General features: G+C 35.5%; 1 protein-coding gene across 3 annotated transcripts in view; it reads right to left on the reverse strand.

Annotated features, from left to right (window-relative positions):
* The window catches only part of ATPCL (ATP-citrate synthase), a 555953-nt gene that overhangs the window by 288218 nt on the left and 240293 nt on the right, over window positions 1-27442 (reverse strand). For all 3 annotated transcript variants that reach the window (XM_090394661.1, XM_090394662.1, XM_090394663.1), the window contains exon 12: window positions 24991-25108. In XM_090394661.1, coding sequence (XP_090250787.1) covers window positions 24991-25108 — 118 coding nt within the window. The remainder of the gene's footprint in view (window positions 1-24990; window positions 25109-27442) is intronic.

Raw genomic sequence — 27442 nt, forward strand, 5'->3', positions numbered from 1 at the left:
CTGCCTTTTTACATTTCAGGCTTTTGATGGCTTTTTTTTTACTTTTTTGAACCACTGTGTTGTCACTGATTGTTTCATTTAGCAATTTTTCAAAGTAATTACTACATACATCAAGGACAGTGCCATAATGAGGGCATGGCGAAAGAGGCACCCGCCACGGGCGCAACTAGGTTTGGGGTCACAAATCGTAAAAAAATATAAATAAATAAATGCATATAAAAGTCCGCTGTTTTATATTGTATTTTTAAATTTCGGCAATACGCCGCTTTAGACATACAAATTCTGCAACACAGCGGAATTCCGCTACATTTGGTAGCACCTGGGAGTTTCAATTCGTCTCGAGTTAGATGGCAACGACAGCACCTAATATCATGACTTGAACCACTTGAACATAACATTTCTTTGCAATTGTTCTTGTTTCTGTTTCAAGTAAATTGTTCCATCGCACCATTAACTATTATGAGTCTATTTTCTCATTTTATGATTTTTTTGAATTTTGTATCTCCAAATTCCCCTCTAATCCTAAACATTTGCATAGATAATCTAATACATTCTTCCTCTTAATGTGCCTAACTGCCCATCCCATGTTTATTACCTTCCAAATTATAATTTTAATCCCCTTATGACCTCCTTCAATATCATTCCATCTACCTGAAAATCACAATCTTCCCACCCTCAATATTTCCATTTGTCTCTACCTTTTGTAGATTAGAGAATTTCAAAAATCATGTAATTATTATTAGTCTTGTTGTCATTCATAAGATCAGTTTTGTTGCTGTGTCATAATCAGTACTGTCGACAGGGTGTAGAATAGAGGCAGCCTGCCTCACGGTGCCGTTTAAAAAGGGCGCTCATTCAGCAGTATTATGGCAACAAGATATTATACAAAAATAAGCGTTTAATTTACCAAATAAAAAAAGGCTCTATTTCCTTGACAGTTAAATATGTGCTTATATTTTATTAATAAAAAAAATTACAGTCATGCATACTAAAACTAAACATTTTAGAACCCACTTATTAGATACTTAAGGAAACAAACCATAAAGTATCATACGATGTGAATTTCATAAACGTTTATAGTCTGTGTGTGTGTATGTATATATATATATATATATATATATATATATATATATATATATTAAATTCTATTATGCATGAATTCTCCTACTCAAATTGCGAGTCACTATCGCCCCGACTTTTTACGTTAGAGCGATAACTCGCTCCCTGTAGTAAACAATACCTCTCCACCCACAACAGCAACTATACTGCAGAAACACGAAAAACTGAATAAGGTTCACAGACATTTGGACTGTGTAATATATTTCTCAACAAATAGTGCAATTAGAGTCAAGTGGGAATATAAACACTGACTAATGAATCGCATCTCCCCTCCAACAGAAACTGCTGTATAGACTCAAGCAAACCATATGTTACAGGTGCAACATATGGTTTTGCTTGACACTACCTTCCCCCCTGTCATGAACGTGTTTAAACTAAGAAATATATAGTGAATGTATTTCAGATATTATGGAAACCAGTTTAAGAGAATTAGCAATTCAATTCCATTGTCAGCTTGTTTTGTTTGGGTAGCGCGATCTTTTGTTAATACCGCAACAATCATACACACTTCTTAATAGTTGCTCTTTCTCCACCAGCCTACAACCACACACAACTTTCACTTCTCATTAGTAATTTGTCAAGGATTGTTCATTACATATCTCAAGTCTTAAATTATTGGTAATTTTTGCTTGATATAATGGGAAAGATGACACTATATGGGTAGATAGCTTTGATTGCATAGAAGGAAACTGCTCTCGAGGACAGAAGCAGTGATGGAGAATAGAAGCTTCTTGGTAAGTCATACCCATTTTCAGTTTTTTTCCCTGAAAACTTTAGTTTACGAAAATCCCCGCATATATCTCGCACCATGATTTTTTAGCTTTAATTTTGGGAAAAAAGTGCGAGTTATATTCTAATAAATACAGTAATTTTTTTAGCTTTCAAATTCTTAAGTATATATCATTTCTCTGAATATATAAAATTTATTATAAAATGCACAAAAGAGAGCAATATAGCAGATATAGAAATAAGCAATTTCACTCCTCTCATTGATGATAAATTATTTATATTAAGTAAAAATGTATAGTAGCTTTATAAATTTTGTTCTATTAAAAATAAATCATATTTTTTTTTGTTTAAATGTACATCTAAATCATTTCAATTTTGAATGTGAAACATGTTGAATATATGTATTGTGTATTCTGTCTTTAAGTGACTTTGGACAATTTTTGACTTTGATTTTAATTGTGTACTTATTTTTGGATTTTTGATAGACAAATAAAATTTTAAAGATAAGTGGTTTATAAATTATAAACATATTAATCAGAGGAGCATTTTGCTAAAATGCCAAAATCGCTCATTAGGCAGCATACTTTACGTCTTACATTGCCCTCAATAATTATAGTTTACCTTTAATTATCAAATTTCCAAATTATTGTATAAATTAATTATTTATAATAAAAATCCATAGAAGGCAACTGTTTTAAATCAATTTTTTTTATATAAGATTTTATTGTTTCGAAACTCTTAAAAATAATAAATAAACTCAAAATTAATAATTAATAGAAAAAGAATAATTTATCAATACGAAATTTAATGTCATTTAGATCAGTAATTTGAAACAGAAAAATTTATCGGGAGCTGCTTTTCTCAAAAGGAAAAGAGAAAAGGAAGTAAAGAAAGCAACAAGTGATATAAGGAGATTTGGAATTTTAATGAAAGACACTAAAGAGAAAAAGTTTTCAACAGAACCAGCACCAAAAGTTATAAAAATTTCAGCACCAGCCGTTGAAGCAGCTTCTACATCATCATCCACCAATATCAACGATTCCCCCGCATCAGCCACTGATACTGACGTAACAACCATTTGTGGTGATTCCAAAAATGATGAGGTAAACGATGATAGCGACAAACAGGAATTACAAACAGATGATCCACCTCTAGTTCATTCAAGCTTAATAACTGAATTAAATCTGCTTTCTAGAAGTAGCTATGTTTCATGTGAAATTGAAACAGAAGAGAAAAGTACAATTGAACATCAAAACCAAGAAATCGAGAAGCAATGTAATAATGATAATTATATGGTGGATGTTAAATTAGAAAATATTGATAATGCAAAAAAATAGATTTTAATGATCCCACAACACAGCACATAACCAATAGTAACATACAAATATTTGTTCAACATGGACCAGAGTTGTGCGATAATATAAGTGTTTATCCTGATACAGAAAATCGGCATTTTGAAAAAAAATGGTTTGTAAAAACCATGTCAAACGGAGAACAAGTACTCAGAAATTGGTTGATATATTGCAAGCAAAAAGATGCACTGTTCTGTTTTCCATGTATTCTTTTTGGAAAAAATCAGAATGTATGGACCACTGCAGGGTTTCGAGACTGGCAGTATTTGAATCCCATGTTACGTCAGGAAAATTCATTATATCATAAAAAAATTACGACAAATGGGAAAACTTTCGAATCGGAAATTAAGAAAGGTGGTTTTATAGACAATCGATTACAAGAAGCAATTTTAAAAGAAAAGTGGAGGCATATTTTAAAAGTTATTTTGGATACTATTCAGCAGTACTTAAAAAATAATGATGCCTTGAGAGGAACTTGTGAAAAAATTGGTCATCCCGAATGTGGAAAATTTTTTAACACAATAGAATTGCAACATACTGAAAGTCATAAGAAAAATCTAGTTAATTATTTCTCTCCTAAAATAAAATGATATAATTAATATAGTTGCTTTTAAAATTAGACAGCATATTATTTCAAATATTCAAAAAGCAAAATATTTTTCTATTTTATTTGATAGCACACCTGACACGTCTCACCAGGAACAGATAACCCAAATTTTGCACTATGTTAACATTGATCCTAGCATGAATAAATGTAGCATTGAAGAAACCTTCATAGATTTTATTGTGACACATCGCAAAATCTGGTGAAGCACTTGCGAATGACATCGAAAAAAAGTTAATATCAGACGGATTAAATATTAGAAATATAAGAGGACAGTCATATGATAATAGAACAAATATAGCAGGTAAATACAAGGGGGTACAAGCAAGGATATTACATTTAAACAATATGGCGAGGTTTGTTCCATGCACTGCTCACAGCCTTAATTTAATAGGCGTTCATGCTGCACAAACATCTGTTCAAATGAAATCATGTTATGGAACAATTCAACAATTGTTTAACTTTTTTGTAAATTCTACTAGTAGATGGGATCTTTTAAAGGAAAAATTATCTTTTAGCCTTAAAGGTTTAAGTGACATGAGGTGGTCCGTGAAAGCTAACGTGGTAAAAGCCTTACGAAATCAAATGCCTTTAATAATACAACTTCTTAATGAAATGTGTGATGGACAAAGACAAGTTACAGAAGACTGTAACAAATGCTTCAATGTTGCTAAAATTATTAACAAAATTTAATTTTTTGCACTATTAATATTTTGGGATACAATATTAGGAAAGATAAATAAAGGTAAATTTACCTTTACAAGGGGGAGGGGGGGGAAACCACAGTCGAAAATGCTGCAAAAATGATAAAAGCTCTAAAAAATGAAATTCAACAGTACCGAAATGATTTTTTCGATTCGCTTCACAATTCGACAAAAAGTTTAGCGGAAACAATAAATATTGAAACTTACATTCCAGAAAACAGATGGTGCAAAATAAAAAATGTGTGTGGTGAGAAAGCTACTGATGATTCATTTGCCATGAATGAAACTGCATTACTAAAAAAAAGAAATGTGTGAAGTTTTAGATCTAATACTCTTACAACTCAATGATAGATTAATGCTTTACAAGAGGTCGCAAACGACTTCAGTTTTTTAAATGGACATGCTTTAAAAATTATGCAGCTAGATCATCTCAAACGATGCGCAGCTGACCTGGCATTGAAATATAATAGCGACTTAGATGCTCCAGAATTTGTATATGAAATTGAGAGTTTCAAATATCAAGCCATGGAAGATTTTGAAAATTTAGGCAATATGGACACTTTTCAAATCTAGACATAGCATTAAGGATTTTCATAATGATGCCTATAACAACAGCTTCCTGCAAACGTTCGTTTAGCAAATTGAAAATTGTACCTTCATTCTTCTATTGGACAAGAGGGTTGACAAACGTCTATAATATCAATTGAAAAAAATATTGTAAAAACATTAAATTATGATGATATAATATGTGTGTGCAAATGAAAAAGCTAGAAAATTTTCTTTATAAAATATGCTGAACTTATGTTTTTATTATATTATTTTATATTATACCTATATTGTATAATTCTTTAATTTATTGTCATTGAAAATGAATAAAAATTTGTTCTTATTTAATAGATTATTTATTTATACAAACACATAACTGGATTTACACGTTTTACTCATTTTGATGAACTTGTTGCATTTAAATTTTTTCAAAATTTTTGTCATTTTTGGGTTGGGGGGAGGGGGGGGGGCAGTTAGACACTTGCAACAGGCGCTTCATACCCTCGTTACAGCACTGATCAAGGATACCTTTTTCTCCATTTTTCATGCCACCTTTATCATCTCTAATTCCTTTTACAACACTCTTTCCTTCATTTCTGAGCTTTTTCAACAACATCCAGAATATCTTTCCACCTTCGGGATATTTATTTATTTTCTAGGTTCTTACCAAAGTCTTCCCATGAATTTTGTTTAGCTAGTTTTACACAGCGTTTGCTTCTGTATTCTCTAAGAGCACAAGCTGACTTATTTACCAGGAACTTTTGATATGTTTCCTTCTTTTCCCTTCACTGCCTCTAACTTCCTGTGTCCACCATAGTTCTGATTTTTCTATCCTTGCAGACCTCACCACATGCCTCTCTGGCTGAATCAATCAATATTTTCTTCAGGGCTTGCCACTGAATATCTAAGGTTTGGTTACTATTCTCAAACTCATTCGTTTTTTTTTCTTCAATAACGTTTGTGTATTTTAGTCTACAGTTCACATCTGAGATTTGCTGAACTTTTATTAGCTTTAAAGCTTTCTTACATGTTCTTCTTTTCAATATGAAATTCAATTTTATCCTACTCTCAAGACTAAATGGTGATCACTTCCAATTCCAAATCCTCTATACACTGTAGTGTCCTACACCAGGGAGAAAACACCCCTATCAACAATAACATAATTAGTGAGAATTTTCTTATTGCTCGCCTCTTCTCCATGTGAATCTGTGCACGTTTATGTTGGAGCATTGTGTTTGTAATAACCAGTCCATGTCCTGAGCAGAAATCCAACAGGCTGCCATTATTATTAGCTTTGCTCTTTTCTCCAAATTTTCCCAAAATATTTTTGTACTACTATTTAGATCCCCAACAAGGACCAACTTTTCATTTTTCATTGTGTCAGTTGCTTTCTCCAAAGCCTCAAAAAATTCCTCCACTTCTACCTTAGTGGAACCTTCTGTGGGAACATAGGCTCATTGTCCAGTTCCGCATTCTGATATTTGCCCACATCACTCTACTTGAAATTGCCTGCCATGCAAGATTAGTCTCGTATTTAGTGTTGAATACTATTGCTACTCATCCTTTTCCTTGATTGTCATTGCCTGACTAGAATATTTGTATTTACTGCTCAGAAAGATCTCAAACTGAATTATGCAGTGTAGCCAGTGTATTCCAGTTTTTGTCTTTTTTGATAATATAATAAAGTTCTGTAAATGGAAAAGGCATATGAACCAAGAGGAAAACTGTTCAAAAGGCTCCAGTTATATGGTGTAAATGGGACATTATATCAAGCAATACATAATCTCTAGTCTAGTTGTAAATCAGCAGTTAGAATTGAAGGAGGTACAGGAAGATGGTTCGATGTTAAATCAGGTGTGTGACAAGAGTGTACATTATCTCTACTGTTATTCATATCTATATGGATGAAGGAAAGAAGTATTAAACCTGATATCAAGATTGGAGATGTTGGTCTCAGATCTTTACTTGATGTAGATGATGTTGTAATCCTAAATAAATCCAGAACAGGTCTGCAAGATTCTCTGATCAAATTGAATAACTGCTGTACTAATTTGGTATGAAAATCAGCAATAAAATGACAAAGACAACGAAAATATGCAGAAACATTAAAAACATCAACTGCATCTTGAATAGAAAAACTATAGAACAAGTAAAAGATTTCAACTATTTGGGCACACTTTTTAGTGAAGATGGCAAATTAAATTTGGAAATAGACAGCAGAATTAGCAAAGCTAGTATATAGGAAGTCAACTGAATAAAGTTATATGGAATAAGAGAGAGACAGATAAGTAAAAATGCTAAACTAACTGTATACATGACTGTGTGCAAAACCATTTTTAACTTACGGATCTGAGAGCTGGGGAAATGAAACTCTTGATCAAAGATTGGAGACCACAAATATGAGAGCCCTGAGAAAGGACTGAACACATGGCATCAATGGCAATTTTATAGTGGCTATTAGGAGAGAACTTTACATTGTTTAGCATTCAAGTTAGAAATAAAAACACTTGACCAACTAGAGACCACGGATATGAGAGTCTTTACAAAGATTAGGGGCATGAACAAATGGCAATATCATATTAAAAACGAGGATATTAGAAGAGAACTTTACATTGTTAACATCCAGAAATGTGTTAGCATAGCTAATCTCAGGTGGTATTGGTCACTTAAACAGAATGGGACAGGAAAAAATAGCAAAACAAGTGTTCTCTGCACAGGTTGGCAGGAAAAATACCTCAAGAAAGATCAAGATATAGGTGGATTGATACAGTAAAAAGTGCCTTAGAAGACAGAAATATCTTCTTCTTCTTCTGCAGCTTTTCCCACTTAAGTAGGGTCGCTGTTTGTGGTGAGTCTCACTCCACAACTTCCTGTCTTGGGCTGTAGCCACATCCAAGTTCTTCATCCTTAAGTACTCCTCCACCATCTCCCTTCATCTCTTCTTCAGCTGTCCACGCTTCCTCTTCCCCTGCACATCCACCTGCATGACCTTTCTTCCCACATACTCTTCCTCCCTCCTCATCACATGACCAAACCATCTCAACCTTGCCTCCTGCATCTTTGCTCCTAAGTTCGTAACTTTCACCGTTCCCCTTACATAGACCCTTCCGAGATTTTCATTGTGTGGGACATCAACTTTATTCCTCTGTAATTCTTAGTCTTGTGCATCCCCTTTACCCTTGTAGATGGGGACAAGAGTATTTTCCCTCCATTCCTCGGGTATATTTTCCTGTTGGCAAACTTTCATGAACAGGTCCCACAGCGGGTCAATTCCCTCTTCCCCCAGAGCCTTCCATGCCTCCACTGGAATCCTGTCGGGGCCCACTGATTTTCCATTCTTCATAGTCTTCATGTGGCCTCCTTCACTTCCACTCTACTGATGTTCTGCACCATCCCCTCAGAAGGCTGCCCATCTTCTCTGTGAGTCCTTGCATTTTCCTCATTCAAAAGTTCCTCTTGGGACTTTTGAATGAGGAAAATGCAAGGTATTTTCCTCAAAAGTATATTCAAAAGGTATTTTCCTCAAAGTATATTCTCCATCTGTTTCTTATGTCCACATCCCTCCATAATATTCTTCCTTCAGCGTCTTTGATCTGCCTCACATGTACGATGTCCTTTGGAGAAAGATTTATTCTCTGTCCTTCCTTTGTTTCTAATTGATCATAAAGGTCTTGATATGCCATGGCCTTCGCCTGTGCAACAACATATTTCTGTCTTCTAAAAAGAAGACAGAAATATGAGATCTGTTAATATAGGAATGTTGACAGATAATAGGCTAATCTGGAGGAAAATTGTTGATAGGAAGTTAGTAGTATTTAACTTTTCATGTGGTACTATCATAATATTCTCTGATAAGTATAACCCCCCCCCCAAGGATATGTCATGAATTTGATGATGTGTAATATAATTTATAACTACGTGAAAAACTTTCTATAACCTTCTCTGATCCATAATATTCTATTAATAATGTGAAACACCATTTTACTACTTGTATATAGAAAATATATGAATCACACTAATTCATCTTAAGTATCTTTCAATTGTGGGGGTCCCCACCCTGCTAATTATAGAGGGTGTATGCATCATCCCAAAAACAGATGGAATGATCCCAGTCATCAATCTACCTCGTCATCTAATGCGAGAGTTCCTGAAGCTCAGGCTACTCAGTTCTCCAAGAGTGAGAACATGACAACTGGTGCTCGCCCATCATTAACTGAGCCCCTTAAGAAAACGAATCTTCAACATCAAGTAAGAACATATGCTGATGTGGCCCGCTCCAAACAGATAGTACAAACCCAGAACCGGAATACTCCACACTCAAATCTATCAGCTGTTATCACCTCTTCTCTTGCAAACATGCTCCAGGATTTCAGCAACTCAAATCCATCCTTAAGTGTCACAAAAAGATTCCTACAGCAAACCCAATCCATATTATCTGCACTCTCTGATGCATAGGAAAAAAATCGTCCCAAACTCTCTTAGGATTATCGGTTGGAATGCCAACGGTATAAAAAACAAACTATTAGAAATCCAGGAATTTAATAATAGATACAACCCAGATATACTGCTAATTAATGAAACTCACCTGAGGCCTGCTGACACCCTGAAAATCAGAGGGTATCAGATTTACAGAAACGACAGGCTTGGGTATAGAGGTGGAGGTACAGCCACTCTTATCAAAAGCTATATCAATCATCACTCAATAACCAACCCTACTACCACCAACCTCGAAATCACAGGAATCAATGTTCTCACAAACTCAATTGGGAACCTCAAAATTTTTTCTGCTTACAACCCTCCATTAAAGACATTATTGACCTCAGATCTGGATGCCATCCTTGGAGTAAAAGGACCGATCATCATCGCTGGAGACCTCAATGCAAAGCATCCTGCTTGGAACAGTAAATCCACTAACAAAAATGGTCGTATCCTTTCTAGCTACACAGGATTAAACCATGCTGTTGTGGCTGGACCTACCGAACCAACTCATCTCAGTACATCTGGCACTGCTGACATCTTGGATATAGCCATCCTGCAAGACATTAAACTACAGTACAGCCTTACATCACTAAACGAGCTGTCGTCGGATCACAACCCAATTCTACTGCAATTGGGAGAACAAGAATGCCTGTCTCCTCCTCATTCAGGCATATCGTGGGAGAGATTGTCTAAAGCACTTCGGGATCAAATAGGACCCGTCCCACACATATGCACACCAGAAGATGTGGATTCTGCAGTGACTAGCCTCACCCAACAGATTAAGTCCGCTATAATGGTTGCAACCTTCCAGAAACCTGTTCCCAAGCCTGATCGTTTGCCTGAGGACATTATGGACCTGATCAGAGAGAAGAACAGAGCTAGGAAGAGATTTCGTAACACTCGCGCTCCTCAGGATAAGACAGTGCTTAATAGATTGAATGGAGCAGTAAGAGATGCACTTAAAACGCATAGAAACGAAGTTTGGGATAAAAAGTTAGCCTCTATCTCACCTATTGATCACTCTATCTGGGGCCTACTGAGAAACATCAAAAACAAAAACAGATCCCTCCCCCCTATAATCTCAAACCAGGGCCTAATCCACACAGATGCAGATAAGGCAGAAGCCATACTTAAAAATCTTGAGGATCAGTGCAAACCATCTTATAACAACATTGATTTCAATCATCTGTATAAAATCCACAGACAGGTTAGACATGCACTAAACCTCCCGGATACCAGTGCTGATCATATTGCACCCGCATCACCTGTTGAATTATATGATATTATTAAAAAACTTAAGAACAATAAAGCTCCTGGACCAGACAGCATCTCAAACAGGGTGATCAAGCTGCTGCCTCGAAAAGCTATAGTGCATCTGACCAGTATAATAAATGCAATCTTAAGACTTCACTATTTTCCTTCCACCTGGAAACTGGCTGATGTGATTCCTATACATAAGCCAGGCAAAGACCCACACTTACCGCAGAATTATCGTCCAATCAGTCTCATCTCCAACCTGGGTAAGATTGCAGAGAAGGTCATCCTCTCACGACTCCAAACCTCAATAAATGACCTAAACATCCTCCCTAAAGAACAGTTTGGTTTTCGGCAACACCATAGTACTACCCAGCAAATCCATAGAATTGTGGAATATATCATCACCAGCTACAACTGGCGCCAGTACACAGGAGCTGTTTTCCTAGACCTATCTAAAGCATTTGATAAAATCTGGCATTTTGGACTCCTGCACAAACTTATCTCAGCCGGCATCTCACTAAAAATGGTTCATCTAATCCGTTCATATCTTCAGAATAGAACAATGCAAGTTAAAATTAACGGTTCTATATCGTCCCAGCACCATATCTTTGCTGGAGTGCCACAGGGATCTCTACTGGCTCCATTGCTGTTTTCTGTATACATGTCAGACATCCCTCACAATCCGATGACTTCCATTTTAGCGCTGTATGCGGACGATACGGCAATACTAACCAGATCCCTCAGACCCCACTTCGTTACTAGAAAGCTTCAAGAAAACATTCTAAAGCTGGAGGGTTGGTTCTCTAGGTGGAGATTGGAAGTCAACCCCCTGAAAAGCTCAGCGGTTCTTTTCTCAAAAAGGCCAATGTCTCCTGCAGGAGATGTGTTACTATTCAATACTAAAATTCCCTGGCAGACAGAAACAAATTACCTGGGTGTAATTCTCGACAAAAAGCTATCTTTCAACCAACATATCAAGTCTGCATGTGCAAAAGCATCTAAAGCCATAGCTCAGATTTACCCGCTAATTAATAGAAATAGCAAGCTCAGCAACAGAATCAAATTGCAACTTTACCAGATGACGATTCGTCCCATAATCACCTATGCCTCTCCAGCCTGGAGCCACACCTCTAACGCTAACATTATCAAGATTCAGCGTGTGCAGAACAAGTGCTTGAGAATGATTCTGAACGCCCCGTGGTATGTTAGAAACAGCCAGCTCCATAGAGACACAAATATTCCATATATTCTCTCTTATCTACAATCCTTAGCTTCCAAGTTTTTTCTAAAGACGTCCACACACCCCAATGATTTGATTCAACAAGCTGCAGCATATGAGCCAACGGACATATTCAAATATAGAAGACCAAAAACTATATTAGCCTCCTATAACGATGCATAATCTCCATGCCCATTCAGGGCGAGCAAACTGCTCGTAAATTTTACCCTCACTGTAACCACGACAGATAGCGGGGAATATGAAAAGCATCTTGCTTCACCCTTAAAGACATAAATGTCAATTGTCAATTAAGTATCTTTCTAGGCTTGGGGTAGTGGATCCTTTTTGTAACATTTTTGCAAAGCCAACAAACAGCCTAGAAGATACTTCACATGCAAGCTTTATATATTTGGGTAAGGATTAAAAGAAGATAATTTCTTCTTAAACTTTTGAGAGGGTATTAGAGGATATTGGGTAATATTTTTATTATTCTTATTATTTTGAAGGTGGGAAGAGGACTAGAGGGGGGGGTCATCTGCAGAAGTGAAGTTTGCATGGTTAAGAAAGGGATGAGAGATTTTTCTCTCAAAGAACTGAGTGAAATGAGTCTCAATGAGTCTCCTTGCATATCTGGAAATCTAATAATAACAAAAATAAACAAACTTTGGTAAACATGAACAGCAGTATAAATAATAGAGTGGTGCCTGTTTTTGGTAGATCATCATCAGATAAACTAGTTATGAGCCTGTCACATGGCTTACTAGATAATAGTGGAGCTTGGTACATTGAAGAGTGTCAAGAGAGCAAGATTAAGTAGCATCTTTGCACATTTATAGCATACTGGTTGGTTCTTATTGATAGAGATTCTGATTAGTGTGATCAGTTTTTAATTTCTTGGAAATCAATAATGAGGAATATATACAGGCATACCTCGATTAACAAAGAGAATGCGTTCCACGAAATTACTTTGTTAAGCGAAACTTCATTCTCAGGGGTAAAAATACTATGGCTATAATAGGGATACGTTCATACGTAAAGAAAATGAAAGACTTTTTTTTGAAAAATGAAAAGCTTTATTAAATAAAAAGTCAATATCACATACCAAACAAAGAAAATCACGACATTTTAAAATATGAATCTAAAGTTGATTGTTTATGCTTTTTATTCTCCTTCATTTAACAAATGCCTATACAGATTTATTGCATTTAGCACTCGCTTAACAATAACACTTCTTCCTAAATCAAGATCATTTTCACTGAAAAAATTTAAAACATTTTCAATATCATTCAATCACCTTTTTAAATCTTTGGTTGCTAACATTTTTTCGGTAGGAACGTCTTTAATTTCGTCTTCATTTTCTTTGGCTTCGTTGCTAACAAGCTTTTCTAAATCTTCCACTGAAAAACCATCATCTTCTGCATTTAATAAATTTCTTACATCCTTTCGACATTTTCGAAACCTATTGATTGAGCCATCTGGATAACTTCATTTCTAATCTCTTGAATGTTATTTTCTTCTTCTAGTACAACTTCTGGTCATAATTTGTGCCAAACTCCATTTAAGCATTTCTGAGTGACTTCTTTCCAAGAGCTATTAATGTTTTCAATTGCATCTTTAATTGTGTAGTTTTTCCAAAAAGTTTTAATGGACATTTGCTCTTTGTCTTCTAGTTCAATTAAACTGCTTAATGTACTCTGCAGATAATAAGCTTTAAATGTTGCTATTACTCCCTGATCCATCGGTTGAATCAGGGAAGTTGTGTTTGCTGGAAGAAAGACAACTTTGAGGAATGTATGTGTCTAATGTATTAAGATCAGTAGGATGTCCCAGAGCATTGTCCAACAACAAAAGAGCTTTTTCTTCAAAATTATTTCTTTGGCAATACTGTTTCAGTTCTGGACAAAAACAGTTAACAAACCAATCAGTAAATAACTCCTTGGTAATCCACACTTTTCTATTACCTTTCCATATTACAGGTAAATTCATTTTTATGTTACCTTTTAATGTCCTCGGATTTTCCGAATGGTAAACTGATTACAATTTCAATTTAAAATCGCCAGAGGCATTTGATCCAGAGAGTAACGTTAAATGGTCTTTGGCTGCTTTGAACTCAGCTGCTGATTTTTCTTCAATAGAAATGAAGGTTTTTGATGGTAGCCGTTTCCAGAACAAATTGCTTTCGTCAACACTGAACACCAAATTTGGTGAAAATTTTTCACATTCAATTATTTCCTTTCGTTTTTCTGGAAACTCATTCGTCGTTTCAACATCTGTACTTGAAGTTTCTCCTGATAATTTTACACCATGAATTCTTACCCGTTTTTTAAATTTCTCAAACCAACCACGAGCATGCCGCAAAATTTTCCGCAATTGCTTTAGTTTGTTTAGATTTCAGGTGATTAAACAAAAATAATGCTTTTTCTTGAATCACCATTTGAGTTAAAGGCATATGACATTGTGACATGTCATCTATCCACAAACTTAACATTTTCTCCATTTTTTTCTAAAATTGGACTCCTTAAGCAAGTTAATTTTGCTGCTGTAACATCTGTACAATTCTGAGCAGACTATTTTATTTTTTCTGATTGACCAAGTATGGTTGTTAAAGTTGACTGTGCTAATCCTAAAGAATGTGCCACACTGGATTTTCTTTCACCCCTTTCAACACATTGTACGATATTTAATTTAGTTTCTAAAGAAATCGCTTTTCTTTTCCTTGATTCTGACATTTTAACTAGATTGATAGAAAAACAAAATATCAATTAATATTTACAAAATCTATAATAATGCTATCAGAGAACATACGTCATTTATTGCAATGCACCACACTGAAACACACCCTACGAAGTGTAAGCAACAACTAAATTAACGCAGATGATGTGCGAAACTGTTAAAACAGACACACCCACAGCTTAGGAGTCACCATCGTTCACCAATCAAATGATTGCTGGGTGTTGATTTTATTTTAATATTTTTATATTATATTTTAATTTTAATATTTTTACGTAAAATGGGCTTGTAACTGCAGACTTCATTACATCGAGGCTTCATTACCAGAGGTAACATTAACCGAGGTATACCCGTATTGATTTCACGGGTGTGGAACTTTTGTTGATATTGCTCATGTTTTGTTTGTATTCCTTCTTTGTAGTAGGGAGAAAATAGTCAAGGTATGGGGATACCGGTATCTTAGTAATATTCTATTAAAAGTGATTTTAAAGAACAAATGGTGGATGCAGAAGTTGGTGAAGAAATGACTTATGGATGTGAGACCTGGAACCTAAAGAAGTCAGATAAGAAAAGGATAGATACTTTTCAGATTTTGTGTTACAGAAGGCTGTTGAAGATATCATATACGGAAAGGCATACAAATGAATGGGTGTTAGAAAAGATCAGTAGAACTTTAAGGCTCCTTAAGGATATTGACAGAAGAAAGTTAAAATATTTTGGACACATTGAAAGGATGGAAGGAGGACTTCTCAGAACAGTAATAGAATGTATCCTGTAAAAAGAAGAAGGGATAGACCATCAATGAGATGGATGGATGGATGGTGTGTGTGTGTGTGTGTGTGTGTGTGTGTGTGTGAAGTTACTGATCATCAGAGAGTTGAAGCCTCCAGAAAAGCAACAGGACTACATGGAGAGCCCTGGTGTGGCACATCAGAGCATCAGAGTAACCATACGATATCTGTGGATGCCCAGTGAACAGATGGAGATGAGTGGTGAATTCAATATAATAGGAAGTACATCTAAACTGGCAGTTAAATTCGAAAACAATGTTATGCCATAGTAATACACTGTTCTGCATTATTGTGGTGTTATGTTTTAAGTTTTGTGTTTATTAATGATGGTAAAGACAATTTTCTAATTAGAATATTTGATGATGCATTTGATGGCTTTGTACAGGTTATGAATATATGGGCTGAGGTTCGAATCCCACCGTGGGCATGGATGTTTGTGGTGTCTGTGAAAATACTAGTGGTGGTGGGCAATAGATGGCATTGGTATAGATGATGATGATGGTAGCTGCAGTTCGTTGTAGTTGATGGATTGAGTAGTGGAGTCAGGGAGCTATAGAGCAGTTGCCCTCCCTCGATGAGTCTTTCAACTCCCTGGAGGGATCACGTAATAATAATAATGTTTCTGAATTTATTTTGGAAAGAGAACACATGATTTTTGGTCCGATGAATAGCATAGTCATAGCGGTGGGGAATATTACTGAAAATGGAAGATATCCTTAATATTTTACATAGTAAGTATGATAAGAAGAGAAATGCAAGTAATTTCCAATGTTTCTGAGTTTGCTTTTATATGCAATGATCTGATCTATTTATCAAATTTAAGAAATTAATCTTCATATTCAATAGAGAATTGTAATTTGTGGCTAAAGATACTCATACAATGAAATAGTTTTGGTATAGTATTCTTGTTACAATACATAACACAACACATCTACCATAAAAATAAAAAATTATGCTTAAATAGCCGAAATATTTTCCATGTTTCTTCCTATTTTCATATACTATCTTTTTACTGCCTACCTTCTTAAGTAGCAGGGAACAGCAATGTGTGTAAATATCAGGATGGGAATCAGACCACATTCAAGGATACAGCAGTAAAACAGTTCTGTAGGCCAGCTGCTGTTAGTGCATGGAACTGAACCAGTTAGTAATGAATCTGGAGGCTTACCAATCAGCTGGCATCAAATCTTGCTGCCACTTATTTTGCTAGTTAGTGACTGGAGGAGACCAAATAGAGTGGTTGCAGGGGAAACTCTCAAGGCATGTATGTACAGCAGATTGGGTTGCCTCTGGGTGGACATTATGTTTGTGATTCTGTCACTGAATGCCCAATTTCCTTCTCTCTCCCCCCACCTCCCATACACACACACACAATGGATAACTCAGAGAAATATGACTTTACTGCAGATCACAAAAATTCTCCCATAAAAAATGGTGTTAAAAAATCAAACAAAAAATATATATATAAAAAGCAACAAAAATCTAACCAAAAAAAAAAAAAAAACACGAAAACAAAAATAAATGTAAAAAAAAAAAATAAAAAAATAAAAAAAAAAAATAAAATAAAATAAAATAAAATAAAATATCACACCAACATTCATGGCCTAAACAGCAAAATAAATTATGTGTGCCTCCACTTAGTCATCTAAAACCAGAATTACTATTCCTGTCAGAACCTTTCAAATCTGACATACTGATGAATGGGCAGTTCTTGCACATTCATCAGTATATCAGATGTTGTAACCCCCCCCCCCCGTTTGATCTGCTTTGGCTCAAAATTTTTCTACCAAACCAACCTATCCGTTTCGTTTGCTCTCTAATTCTTTCCAAACTCTCTGACCTCTTCAACTATATATAACTGTAGAAAGTTGAACTCTCTATAAAGCTCAACTTTCTACAGTTGAAATACTCCAATAGCAAGGCCATCCTTTTTTGGGGGGATTTCAACGTTCACAACTGAAACTGGCTTCCCTTATGCAGTTTCATGGATCAAGCAGGCAAGGATACTTTTCCATGGCATTAGCAACAATTAACACATATCATTGTGACCTATCAGAATACCTGATAACCCCCCTCCAATTTGCTAACACACACACACACACACACACACACACACACACACACACACCTGTTCTCTTCCTAAATAGCTTCTGTTTTAAGGATACTGTGGATGTCTAAATCACAACCTCATACAAATCTCTTTTGCCACAAAACAACCTTCACCCACCAGTTCTCAGTCTCATGTCCTCTGGCACTACAAAGGTACCAAATGAGATTATCTCTGTGGCTTTTATTCCTCCTTCCCATGGTTTAAATACAGCATCAGTTCTCCTGATCCCTGCTCACACCAAATAACAGAAATCATCCTGACAGGAATGAACACTTTCATTTGCTATTCCACCCCAAATCTATACCCATCCAGCCTTAGTTGTCAAAAAAAGTATGCCAACACATATAAAGAAAAAAACTACAGCTAATCCACCTATGCTACAGCTCCCAACTGTTGTAAAAAAAATTGTGAAATCTAATTCTTAAAGGACCAAATATTGCAACTTCATCTCCTGTCCAAATGGCAGCAGAGCCTTCTAGTACCTTGCCAAAGCCACTGGTACAACTGTTGCCCACCCATGTTTCCACAACTCTCACACTGAGGTGTGCAGTAGTCACTTCGCCTAAAGAAAAGGTCAAATTACTGGCATCACTTTTCATCCAATTTCTGTACTGATAACCTAGGTAAAGTTCGTTACATTCTATCACAATTTGCTGTCTTTGTATCCCCATAGTCTTCTACAAAAAAATCCCAAAGAATCCTTAATAACCTGAACACACACAAGGAATCAAGTCCTGATAGTATCTGAGTCCAGTGGTGGGTGGTGAAGCCAGAAAAACTGCTGTGGATCATAAGTGGCAAATTCATATTACTGGTCACTGATTAGTTGATAGGAACATGGAACGTACAGACAACTTTGGATGTCTGGAAAACTAGAATTACTTCCCAAGGAAATGAAGAGATATCAGTGTGATATACTAGGACTGGCAAAGATGCGATGGACATCATCAGGAGAGATAAATGGATGTGAAGTCATATGGTAAGAGTATGATACCAAGCACGAAGCAGGAGTTGGTTTCCTTCTTAACAAAAAAGCTAGAAAGGCACTGTTAGTCTACAAACCAGTCAATGAACGAATCATAGTAGCAAGATTTAAAGCAAAAACATTTAATATATCAATAGTTCAGATATTTGCACTCACATCTGACAGTACTGATGTACTAACTATTGAAGGAGATTGGAATGCCAAAGTCGGAATAGAAAATGATGGTTGGAAAAGTGTCATGGGAAAATATGGTTTTGGAGAAAGAAATGAACGAGGTGAAAAACTGTTAGAATTTGCTGTGGATCACGAGATGATGATCTGTAACACAGGATTCCAACAAAAGGAGTGTAGAAAATGGACGTGGCGATCAAATGATAGGAAAACTAGGAACATGATCGATATGATTACAATTAAAAGAGGATGGATAACATCCGTACAGTAGTGTTGAACTTTTCAAGGAGCGGATACAGACTCGGATCATAGTTCAGTGATTGCAAACATCAAATTGAAATTAAAAATAAAATATAAACCCCATTATCAGAAACGAAGAGACACAGCAAGAATAAGTGAAGCAGAAATAGGAAGAAAGTACAGAATAGTGTTAGAAGGGAAACTTAAAAGTGTGGAAAAAGAAAAAAAATTCAAATCTAAGAGTGAAAGGAGTAATGAAGGTGATAGAAGATGTAGTTGAAGAAACAGTACCAGAAGATGAGAAGATCAAGAAGTGGATTAGACAAGAAACACTGAACTTAGTACAGGAGAAGAGAATGTTGAAGATAAGGGCTATATCAGAACAAATAGATGAGAAATATAGAAGAAAGTGTCATGAGGTGAAAAAACAGACCACAATTAAAGATGAAAAAGACAAAGTATTAATGAATAAACATAAAATTGTACAGCAGTGGACAAGATACTGTAGTGAGTTATATGAAAAAAAAAAAAACAGATTTAGATAGCATTGGGAAACTGAAGAATTAAAGCAGATATCACCACCAGGTAATGAGTATGATATGGACATTTTAAGAGGAGAGGTAGAAAAAGCAATAGGATGGCTAAAATACAACAAGAATCCTGGTAATAATAATAACATCACTGGAGAAATTATTAAAAGAGAAGTTACAGAAATGCACCAACTATGTAATATGATATGGAAAGAAGGGAAAATGCCAGATGAGTGGGTGAAATCAATATTAGTGAAATTATACAAGAAAGGAAATAAGCTAGAATGTAAAAATAATAGAACAATTGCTTTCACAAGTCACCTTGGTAAGATGATGATGATGATGACACTGACAGAAAGATTGAGAACACAAATGGAAGCATAACTTGAAGATGAGCAAGCAGGATTTAGGAAAGATAGAAGCACAATTCAACAGATTTTGACAATGTGATTAATGGCAAAGAAAGCTAAAAAAAAAAAAAAAAAAACATATGTACTTGCTTTGTTGATTTATAGAAGGCATTTGACAGTATTGACCAGAAAGTGACGTTATCTGTGTTAGAATCCTATGGAATTGATAAAAAACTAATAGCTATATCAAGAAATGTTTATAAGAATGCAGTTGCAGCTGTTAGAATAGGTGATGATTTGGGGAAATGGTTTAGAACAAGCAGAAGTACTAGATAGGGAGACCCAATATCACCAAGCATTTTCATCACAGATTTAGAAAAAGCAATGGATAAAATGAAGGAGGGTGCAAAAGGAATATCAGTACATGGGATGAGAATTAACAATCTGAAATTTGCAGATGACATTGTTATTATGGAAGAAGACGAAAGAGAACTACAAAAAACATTGAAACTTAATTGAGGAAGGAAAAAGACGTTTTGAATTTGGAAAAACAAAGACAATGCTATTTGGTGAGAAGAACATGAAACAAAAGATACAAGTGGATGGAATTGATATAGAAAATGTAAAACAATTCACATATTTGGAAAGTAAAATGACATATGATTTAAACACTAAAAAAGAATAAAGATCAGGATTGCAAAGGGAAGAACAAATCTGAAGGCCATGGACAACATCTGGAAAAGTAAAGTGATCAGCCTGCAAACAAAATTAAGAGTGTTGGAAACTTGCATTTTTAGCGGTGTACTGTATGGATCTGAAATGTGGGTGATAAATGAGGAAATCAAGAAAAAGAATTTTGGCATTTGAAAGAACTTGTTACAGGAAGATTCTAAGAATAGGATGGGTACAGAAAATCACAAATGAAGAGCTCTATCAGAGATACAAAAGGAGAATCTAATGCAGAAAATTATTTAACGGAAGCTGCAATTATTTGGACACATCTGCAGAATGAGTGAGGACTGGAAGATAAAGACATTCATGTTTGGTATTATGGATGGTGAAAACAGAAGAGGTAGACCATACAGACAATGGATAGACGACATAAAAGACTGGTGTGGAATGGATGTACAAAAACTGTGGCACTTTGCACTGGACAAAGAAAGATGGAAGAAGATAGTGAAGGAGGCATCGGACACCAATGATAAGTGAGCCCATGGTTCATGATGATGATGATTAATTGGTAGGTCTCTAGGTGGTGCAGAAGTTGGCTGTTGATGATCTTCTCCATAATTTTAGTGAGAACAAAAGTGAGAGCATTGGATGATAGAAGTCAGCCAACGAACTATCACATTTCTTTGGGATAGGCTGGATGCATTCCTGTTTTCATGCTGTAGAGTAGATTCCAGTTGAATATTATTTTATTATTCTGGCAACCTACATGAAGTCAACAGAATCTTGTGGGAGGCCTATTCAACCAGCAACATGTCTATCACAATGAAGTTTGAAGTTCTTAACATTCCCCACATCATCCTGAACTTCAATGTCCTAGCTATATTTCAATTGTGCAAGGACAACCTTGTGCACTTCAATGCCACCAGAACCCGGTCCTCACTACTGATCTCTCGCAAGAAAGAATCCCCCCCCCCCACATACACCTAACTTTCAATAATACCCATATATCCAAACATGATCAGATCTCTTCTTGGATTGACCTATACCTTCAACCTTTCCTGGCACAAAACACATTTCGACCATAGCTTCTGAAGTTACCAAAAATGTGGTATACTTTTTTTTCAAAAAAGACATTATTATACATCTTCACAGCTGCAACTCTACTATACAAATCCCAAATCTGCCAAACCACAGAATGCTGCTCACATATTTGGGGTAATGCACCAAAACCCACTCTAAGAACGCTCAATTCTATCCTGAAGAGGGCAATTATTATTTCTCCACAACAAGAGCTATTGCTAACAAACATCCATTTATAATCCAGCTTGAAACTCACCAAAACAACTTCTCTGCTTGAAATAGCCCTCCCCATTCTGCAGTCTTCAAAAATAAATAGCCTTCAGTTGTTCAAAAAAATGCAAACAGATTCCTCGTTTCTTCTTATCCTCTTACCCACAACACTGCACTGATCTGCTACAGGTCTTGTGACCTTTCATGTGTGGGTTAGATATAAAGAAAATCTTACTAACACCCTGTCCCAACATAAAGATATGCACAAATTCATATGGAAAGAAGACACAAGAAATAACAAAAGTCTCAATGACTACATTATTGATGAGAGTGATATCTTTAAGCTGCTTTAAGATACAAGAGTATATCAAGGATCTGATATAATCACCATTTAGTTTTGAGCAGGATAAAACTGACTATCATACTTATATGAAGAAAGTGTGTAAGAAAATTAAAAAAATGAATCTAAGTTGAGCAGCTTCAGAGGTGAACTGTAAACTCAAATACACAATATTATTCAAGAAAAAATGAAAGAGTTTGAAAACAAGGCCAAACTTGGAGATTCAGCGGCAGACCCTAAAGAAAATTGACTAATTCAGCCAGTGAGATTGACTGCAAGGACAGAAAAATCAGAACTCCATGTGGTGGATTAAGGAAGCTAAAGAAGCAGTTGAGGGAAAGATGAAAGTATATTGAAAGTCCCTGGTAAGCAAGTCAGTAAGTGTTCTCTTTGAGAGAATACAGAGAATAAGTGTTCTCTTTGAGAGAAAAATATAAGAAAGTGAAGCAATGTATAAAACTAGTTAAACAGCTATGGTAAGCTAAATATGATATTACCAGCCTGTTCTGGTTCGTTAGTTATCCAGATGAGTCCTTACTAATAAAGAGCATTAAGAGATGGTGAATGACTGGAGATTAGATTTCCTGGCTAGTTTGCAAGTCTCCTCTCAGCCATTTGGCTTTGATATATAAGCAATTTCCATAAGAAGACAAGCAAGGGATACCAATCAGATGTCCCAGTTAGGACACTGTATTTCAGGATAAAAATCCTGAAAGTCAGGATTTTTGTCCCTCAAACCAGGCAAACTGGCCTTGTGAACACATATACCTACCAACACAGAATACTATTGGACAAGGAAGGCAACAAGAAACCACCTTGTTCTATAAGAATTCCCTAGTAAAATAGCACCACTATCTCATTAACCACTACACTGTAGGAAATCAAATCCACACAAACATACACCTCTTCATATATAGTGGGGTAATTGCATGATGTTCTGTCACATGTGTTTGTTTTCACTCTAAAGATGCTATTTGTTAGAGCCCTAGTGAAATATCATCATATAAAATAGTTTATTAAATAAAATTAAATCTTTATGACTTAATTCCTTTGTAAAGATTTCATGTCTGAAAGCCATAAAACCTTTATAAAGTCATGCATTCAAGTCTCAAGGATTTTTTTTTTTTTTTTTCAGATATTCTGTAAAAAGGTTGTTCAAAAAATAAGAACGAAAAACCTGCCGGGAACAAGCAAAACACAAGACATACAAAAATTGTTAATTTATTTATTAATGCCTTTATAATTTATTAAGAAATGGGTTTATAATATTTATTAATCCATTTTTCAATATCATAGCCATAAACAATATTTTTCCAATGCATGGATAAACTTTTTTTTTAATGCTTCTCATAGAATTCTGTTTCAGATTGGCTTCAAAAGATGGAGGAGCTGAGAAGGAAGTGGGATGCAGGATACAAGCGGGTTGGAGGAACTGGAGGGAGATGGCTGGAGTGTTATGCGATAAGAGGGTGCCGATCAATCTGAAAGGCAAAATTTATAGGACAGTATTGAGGCCAGCTATGACATATGCTATAGAAACTGTGGCCCTGAGGAAAAATAACATCAGCAGGATGGAAGTAGCAGAGATGAGAATGCTTAGGTGGAAGTGCGGTGTGACCAGAAAGGATCATCTGAGAAATGACTATGTCAGGGGAACAGTGAAAGTTACGAACTTAGGAGCGAAAATACAGGAGGCAAGGTTGAGATGGTTTGGTCATGTGATGAGGAGAGAGGACGAATATGTGGGAAGAAGGGTCATGCAGATGGATGTGCAAGGAAGGCGGAAGCGTGGGCGGCCAAAGAAGAGATGGAGGGAGCTGGTAGAAGAGGACTTGAAGATGAAGAACTTGGATGTGGCGACAGCCCAAGACAGGAAGGTGTGGAGGAGACTCATAACAAACAGTGACCCCACTTAAGTGGGAGAAACTGTAGAAGAAGAAGAAGAAGATTGGCTTCCAATCATTCACTGCCTTTTTCACCTCAATATCACTTGTGAAATGTTGTCCTCCAGATGCTTTTTTTATTTTATTTTTATTATTTATTTATTTTATTTTTTTATTACTGGGAATAAAGGAACAAATCAATGGACAGTTAGGCCAGGACTATAGACAAAGTGCTCACGAGCTTCCAATTTGAATTCTGCCATTTCCTTCCTTGTAACACCATTGTAACACAAAAAATATGATAAAGTGTTCTACAACAGAGATCTGGAAAGGATATTTTAAGTTGATAAACTAAGTATTTCACTCTGAATAAGGGTGTTTCTCATGGTATTTCTAATAATGCTTTCTGGAGTAGGAGCTATTTCTGGCTTGCCGCTTTTCTGTTCATCTTCAAACCAACTTTCTTCATCAAATGATCCAACTATTTTGACACAATGTCTTCATTACAAACCTGCTCTGACTCCAATGAATAATGCATTCATTCCCATGAAAGGACTGCTAATAAACATTGCCATTTTCAGTGAGTATTTAATGACAATCATAAATGAGGTAACTGATAATCACTTGTTGCAAATGCATAACTACATCTCCTAATTCCAGCAAGGTGATATATATATATATATATATATATATATGTTACAATTAAAATTTTCAGGTTCTTGGATTCTTGCTTTTTTCTGAGCTCTCAATGTTGTACTTAAATATATCATTGATATATTAATAAATTAATAATTTATGCAATGTATACAGCATTATCTAAACAAAAAATGTGTGTGCGTGTGCACATGCATGTGTTATAATTTCAATACTCTTACAAGTGAAAACATACCAACATCTCTCATAACTCTTAATCCTTCTTGATAATTTGGACCAGCTCTTCTCACAAAAATAGAAACTTTATGGTCTACTAATCGACTCTGATATTCTTGAAGAGCTTTCACTATACCCTGAAAGTGAAATAAAATAATCAGAAACAAAAGTGCAAAATTAGAATTCTTGTCGGAATACTTTTTTTTTCAAAATTTTTTCAAAGAAGTTATGCAATTTTACACACACACACAAGGTGTGACAATTTAATTCCCAATTAAAACATTTTTCATTATTTACAGGTACATTATTATAGAATGTACCTGCAAATAACCTACGTTTGGAACTATACATCAGTGGCTACTGTTGCCTCCGAAGTAGTCTCCTTGTGCATTTATAACACTGGTTTAGACGGTGTTCCTATTTTTGGAAACAGGCCTGGAACTCTTTCCAGAATACACTTGAGTTCCTTCATCACATTATGCTGGATATCTGCAATGTCAGAAAATCTTTGTCCTTTTAGAGCAGTCTTTAATTTTGGAAACAGCCAGAAATTACAGGGAGCTAAGTCGAGTGAATAAGCAGGATGACCTAATTTGGTAATCAATTTTCTGGCCAGGAACTCTTTCAAGATGAGGATACTATGGCTTGGCACATTGTTATGATGGATGATCCATTTGTCAGGCCACAATTCAGGTCTTTTTCTCCGAACAGAATCGCAATCTTTTCAGTGCCTCTAAATAGCATTATTGGTTGACCATTTATTCCTGTTCAATGAATTCATAGTGGACTATTCTCTTGTGATCAAAGAAACACACCAGCATGGTCTTGAACTGTGAATGTGACATGAATGCTTTTTTTTTTTTTCAGATGGGCAAACTCTGGGTTTTCCACTGTATTACTCTTGGAAACAAGTGCTTATTTGCAAAAAGATCAGTCGCAACTTGAACCTGCTGTTGCAGCTCTGTTCATCTGTCAAGATCCAAAGCACAAACTTTGCAGAAATCTTTCGCATACCCAATTCTTCAGGTAAAATTACCAACTGTTTCTCAATTCATCAGTCATTAATTGCATACTTAATTGTCTGTCAGACTGTACCAAATCTCGCACTCTGTTCACATTTGCGACCCGACATCTCTCTCTTTTTTTTTTTTTTTTTTTTTTTTTTTTTGGCTGTCCACTTCTGGGGGTCATCATTCACATCTTCTACCCCACCTTTGAATCTCTATGCCACTCAAAGATACTCAACTTTTTCAGAGCATCCACACCATATGCCACTTTCAACAACTCCAGCATTTCGGTAGCAGTTTTGCTGATTTTCAAACAAAATTTGATGTTAACACGCTGCTCCGAGTTTCAATCACACATTTTAACACCAAAGTTTACACACAGATCTCTATTGTTTTTGCAATAGTCAACTAGCCAATGGCTCTATCAGCTTGAGATTTATGCATGCATTAGTTAAAAGATGTACCAACACAATTACTCACACAATTCCAACCAAATCACCACATAGGCAATATGTGGCCATTCCTGGAATTAAACTGTTACATCTTATGTGTGTGTATATACACACACACACACACACACAAGAAGTGTGACATATTTAGTTCAGGACTAAGAAATGAAGCAGGAGGAAGGATGTTGGAGTTTGGTGTCAAGAACATTGCTTTATTACAAACACTTGCTTTCTTCAACAACATAAAAGATTATACAGATTGACTTTACCTAATGGTGAATACAGAAATCAGATAGACTATACTGTTGCCAGCAAAAGGTGGAGAAATGCTATCTAAAGAAGCAAAAACACTACCTGGTGCAGACTGTGTGATAATGTTGGATTCTAATTATGTAGAAAATAGAATAAATGTTATTTGATTCAGAATCCAACATGATTTTCCATCACAAAGGCTGCGTTTGTAAATATTATTTAATGTAAATAACGTAAATATAATTTGATATCATATAACTACCTTAATTATATTAATTATTTAATCAAAGAAATGTGTTAATGGTAAATAGATTCTGTATTAATTATTATTAAGCTATTTTATTTATTGTTATGTCAATATTATAAAAACTTGTGTTTGCAATATTAACTACACATTTATTGAAAAGCACATATTCTAATTATTCCTATTTGTGTATAAAGCTTAACGGTATGTAATGACTCAATGTAGTAGTATAGCCTTGTCTAACATTGGCGAGAATGTTTATGTTTGTCTGTTGTCATGGAGACGCGTGAAATAAACGAGCGCGAGTGGAACAGAGCATGGGCTAAAGAGAGAATAAAAAAAAATATAAGAAGTAAGGAGTTGGGACAGAAACTTGGAAGTGAAAGGAAGCAGGGTGATAAAATAAAGAAGTAGAAGTAAATAAAAGGTTCTTAAGGGTAGGAGTTAAGTGGATAATTTTTATAAGTGAGCAAGAACGTAACGAATTTTATAGTTGGCTGAAATTGAAAACAGCAGTAA

Source organism: Typopeltis vanoorti, chromosome 6 (assembly GCF_054136105.1).
Source record: "Typopeltis vanoorti isolate ZY-2024b chromosome 6, IOZ_Tvanoo_1.0, whole genome shotgun sequence".
NCBI lineage: Eukaryota > Metazoa > Arthropoda > Arachnida > Uropygi > Thelyphonidae > Typopeltis > Typopeltis vanoorti.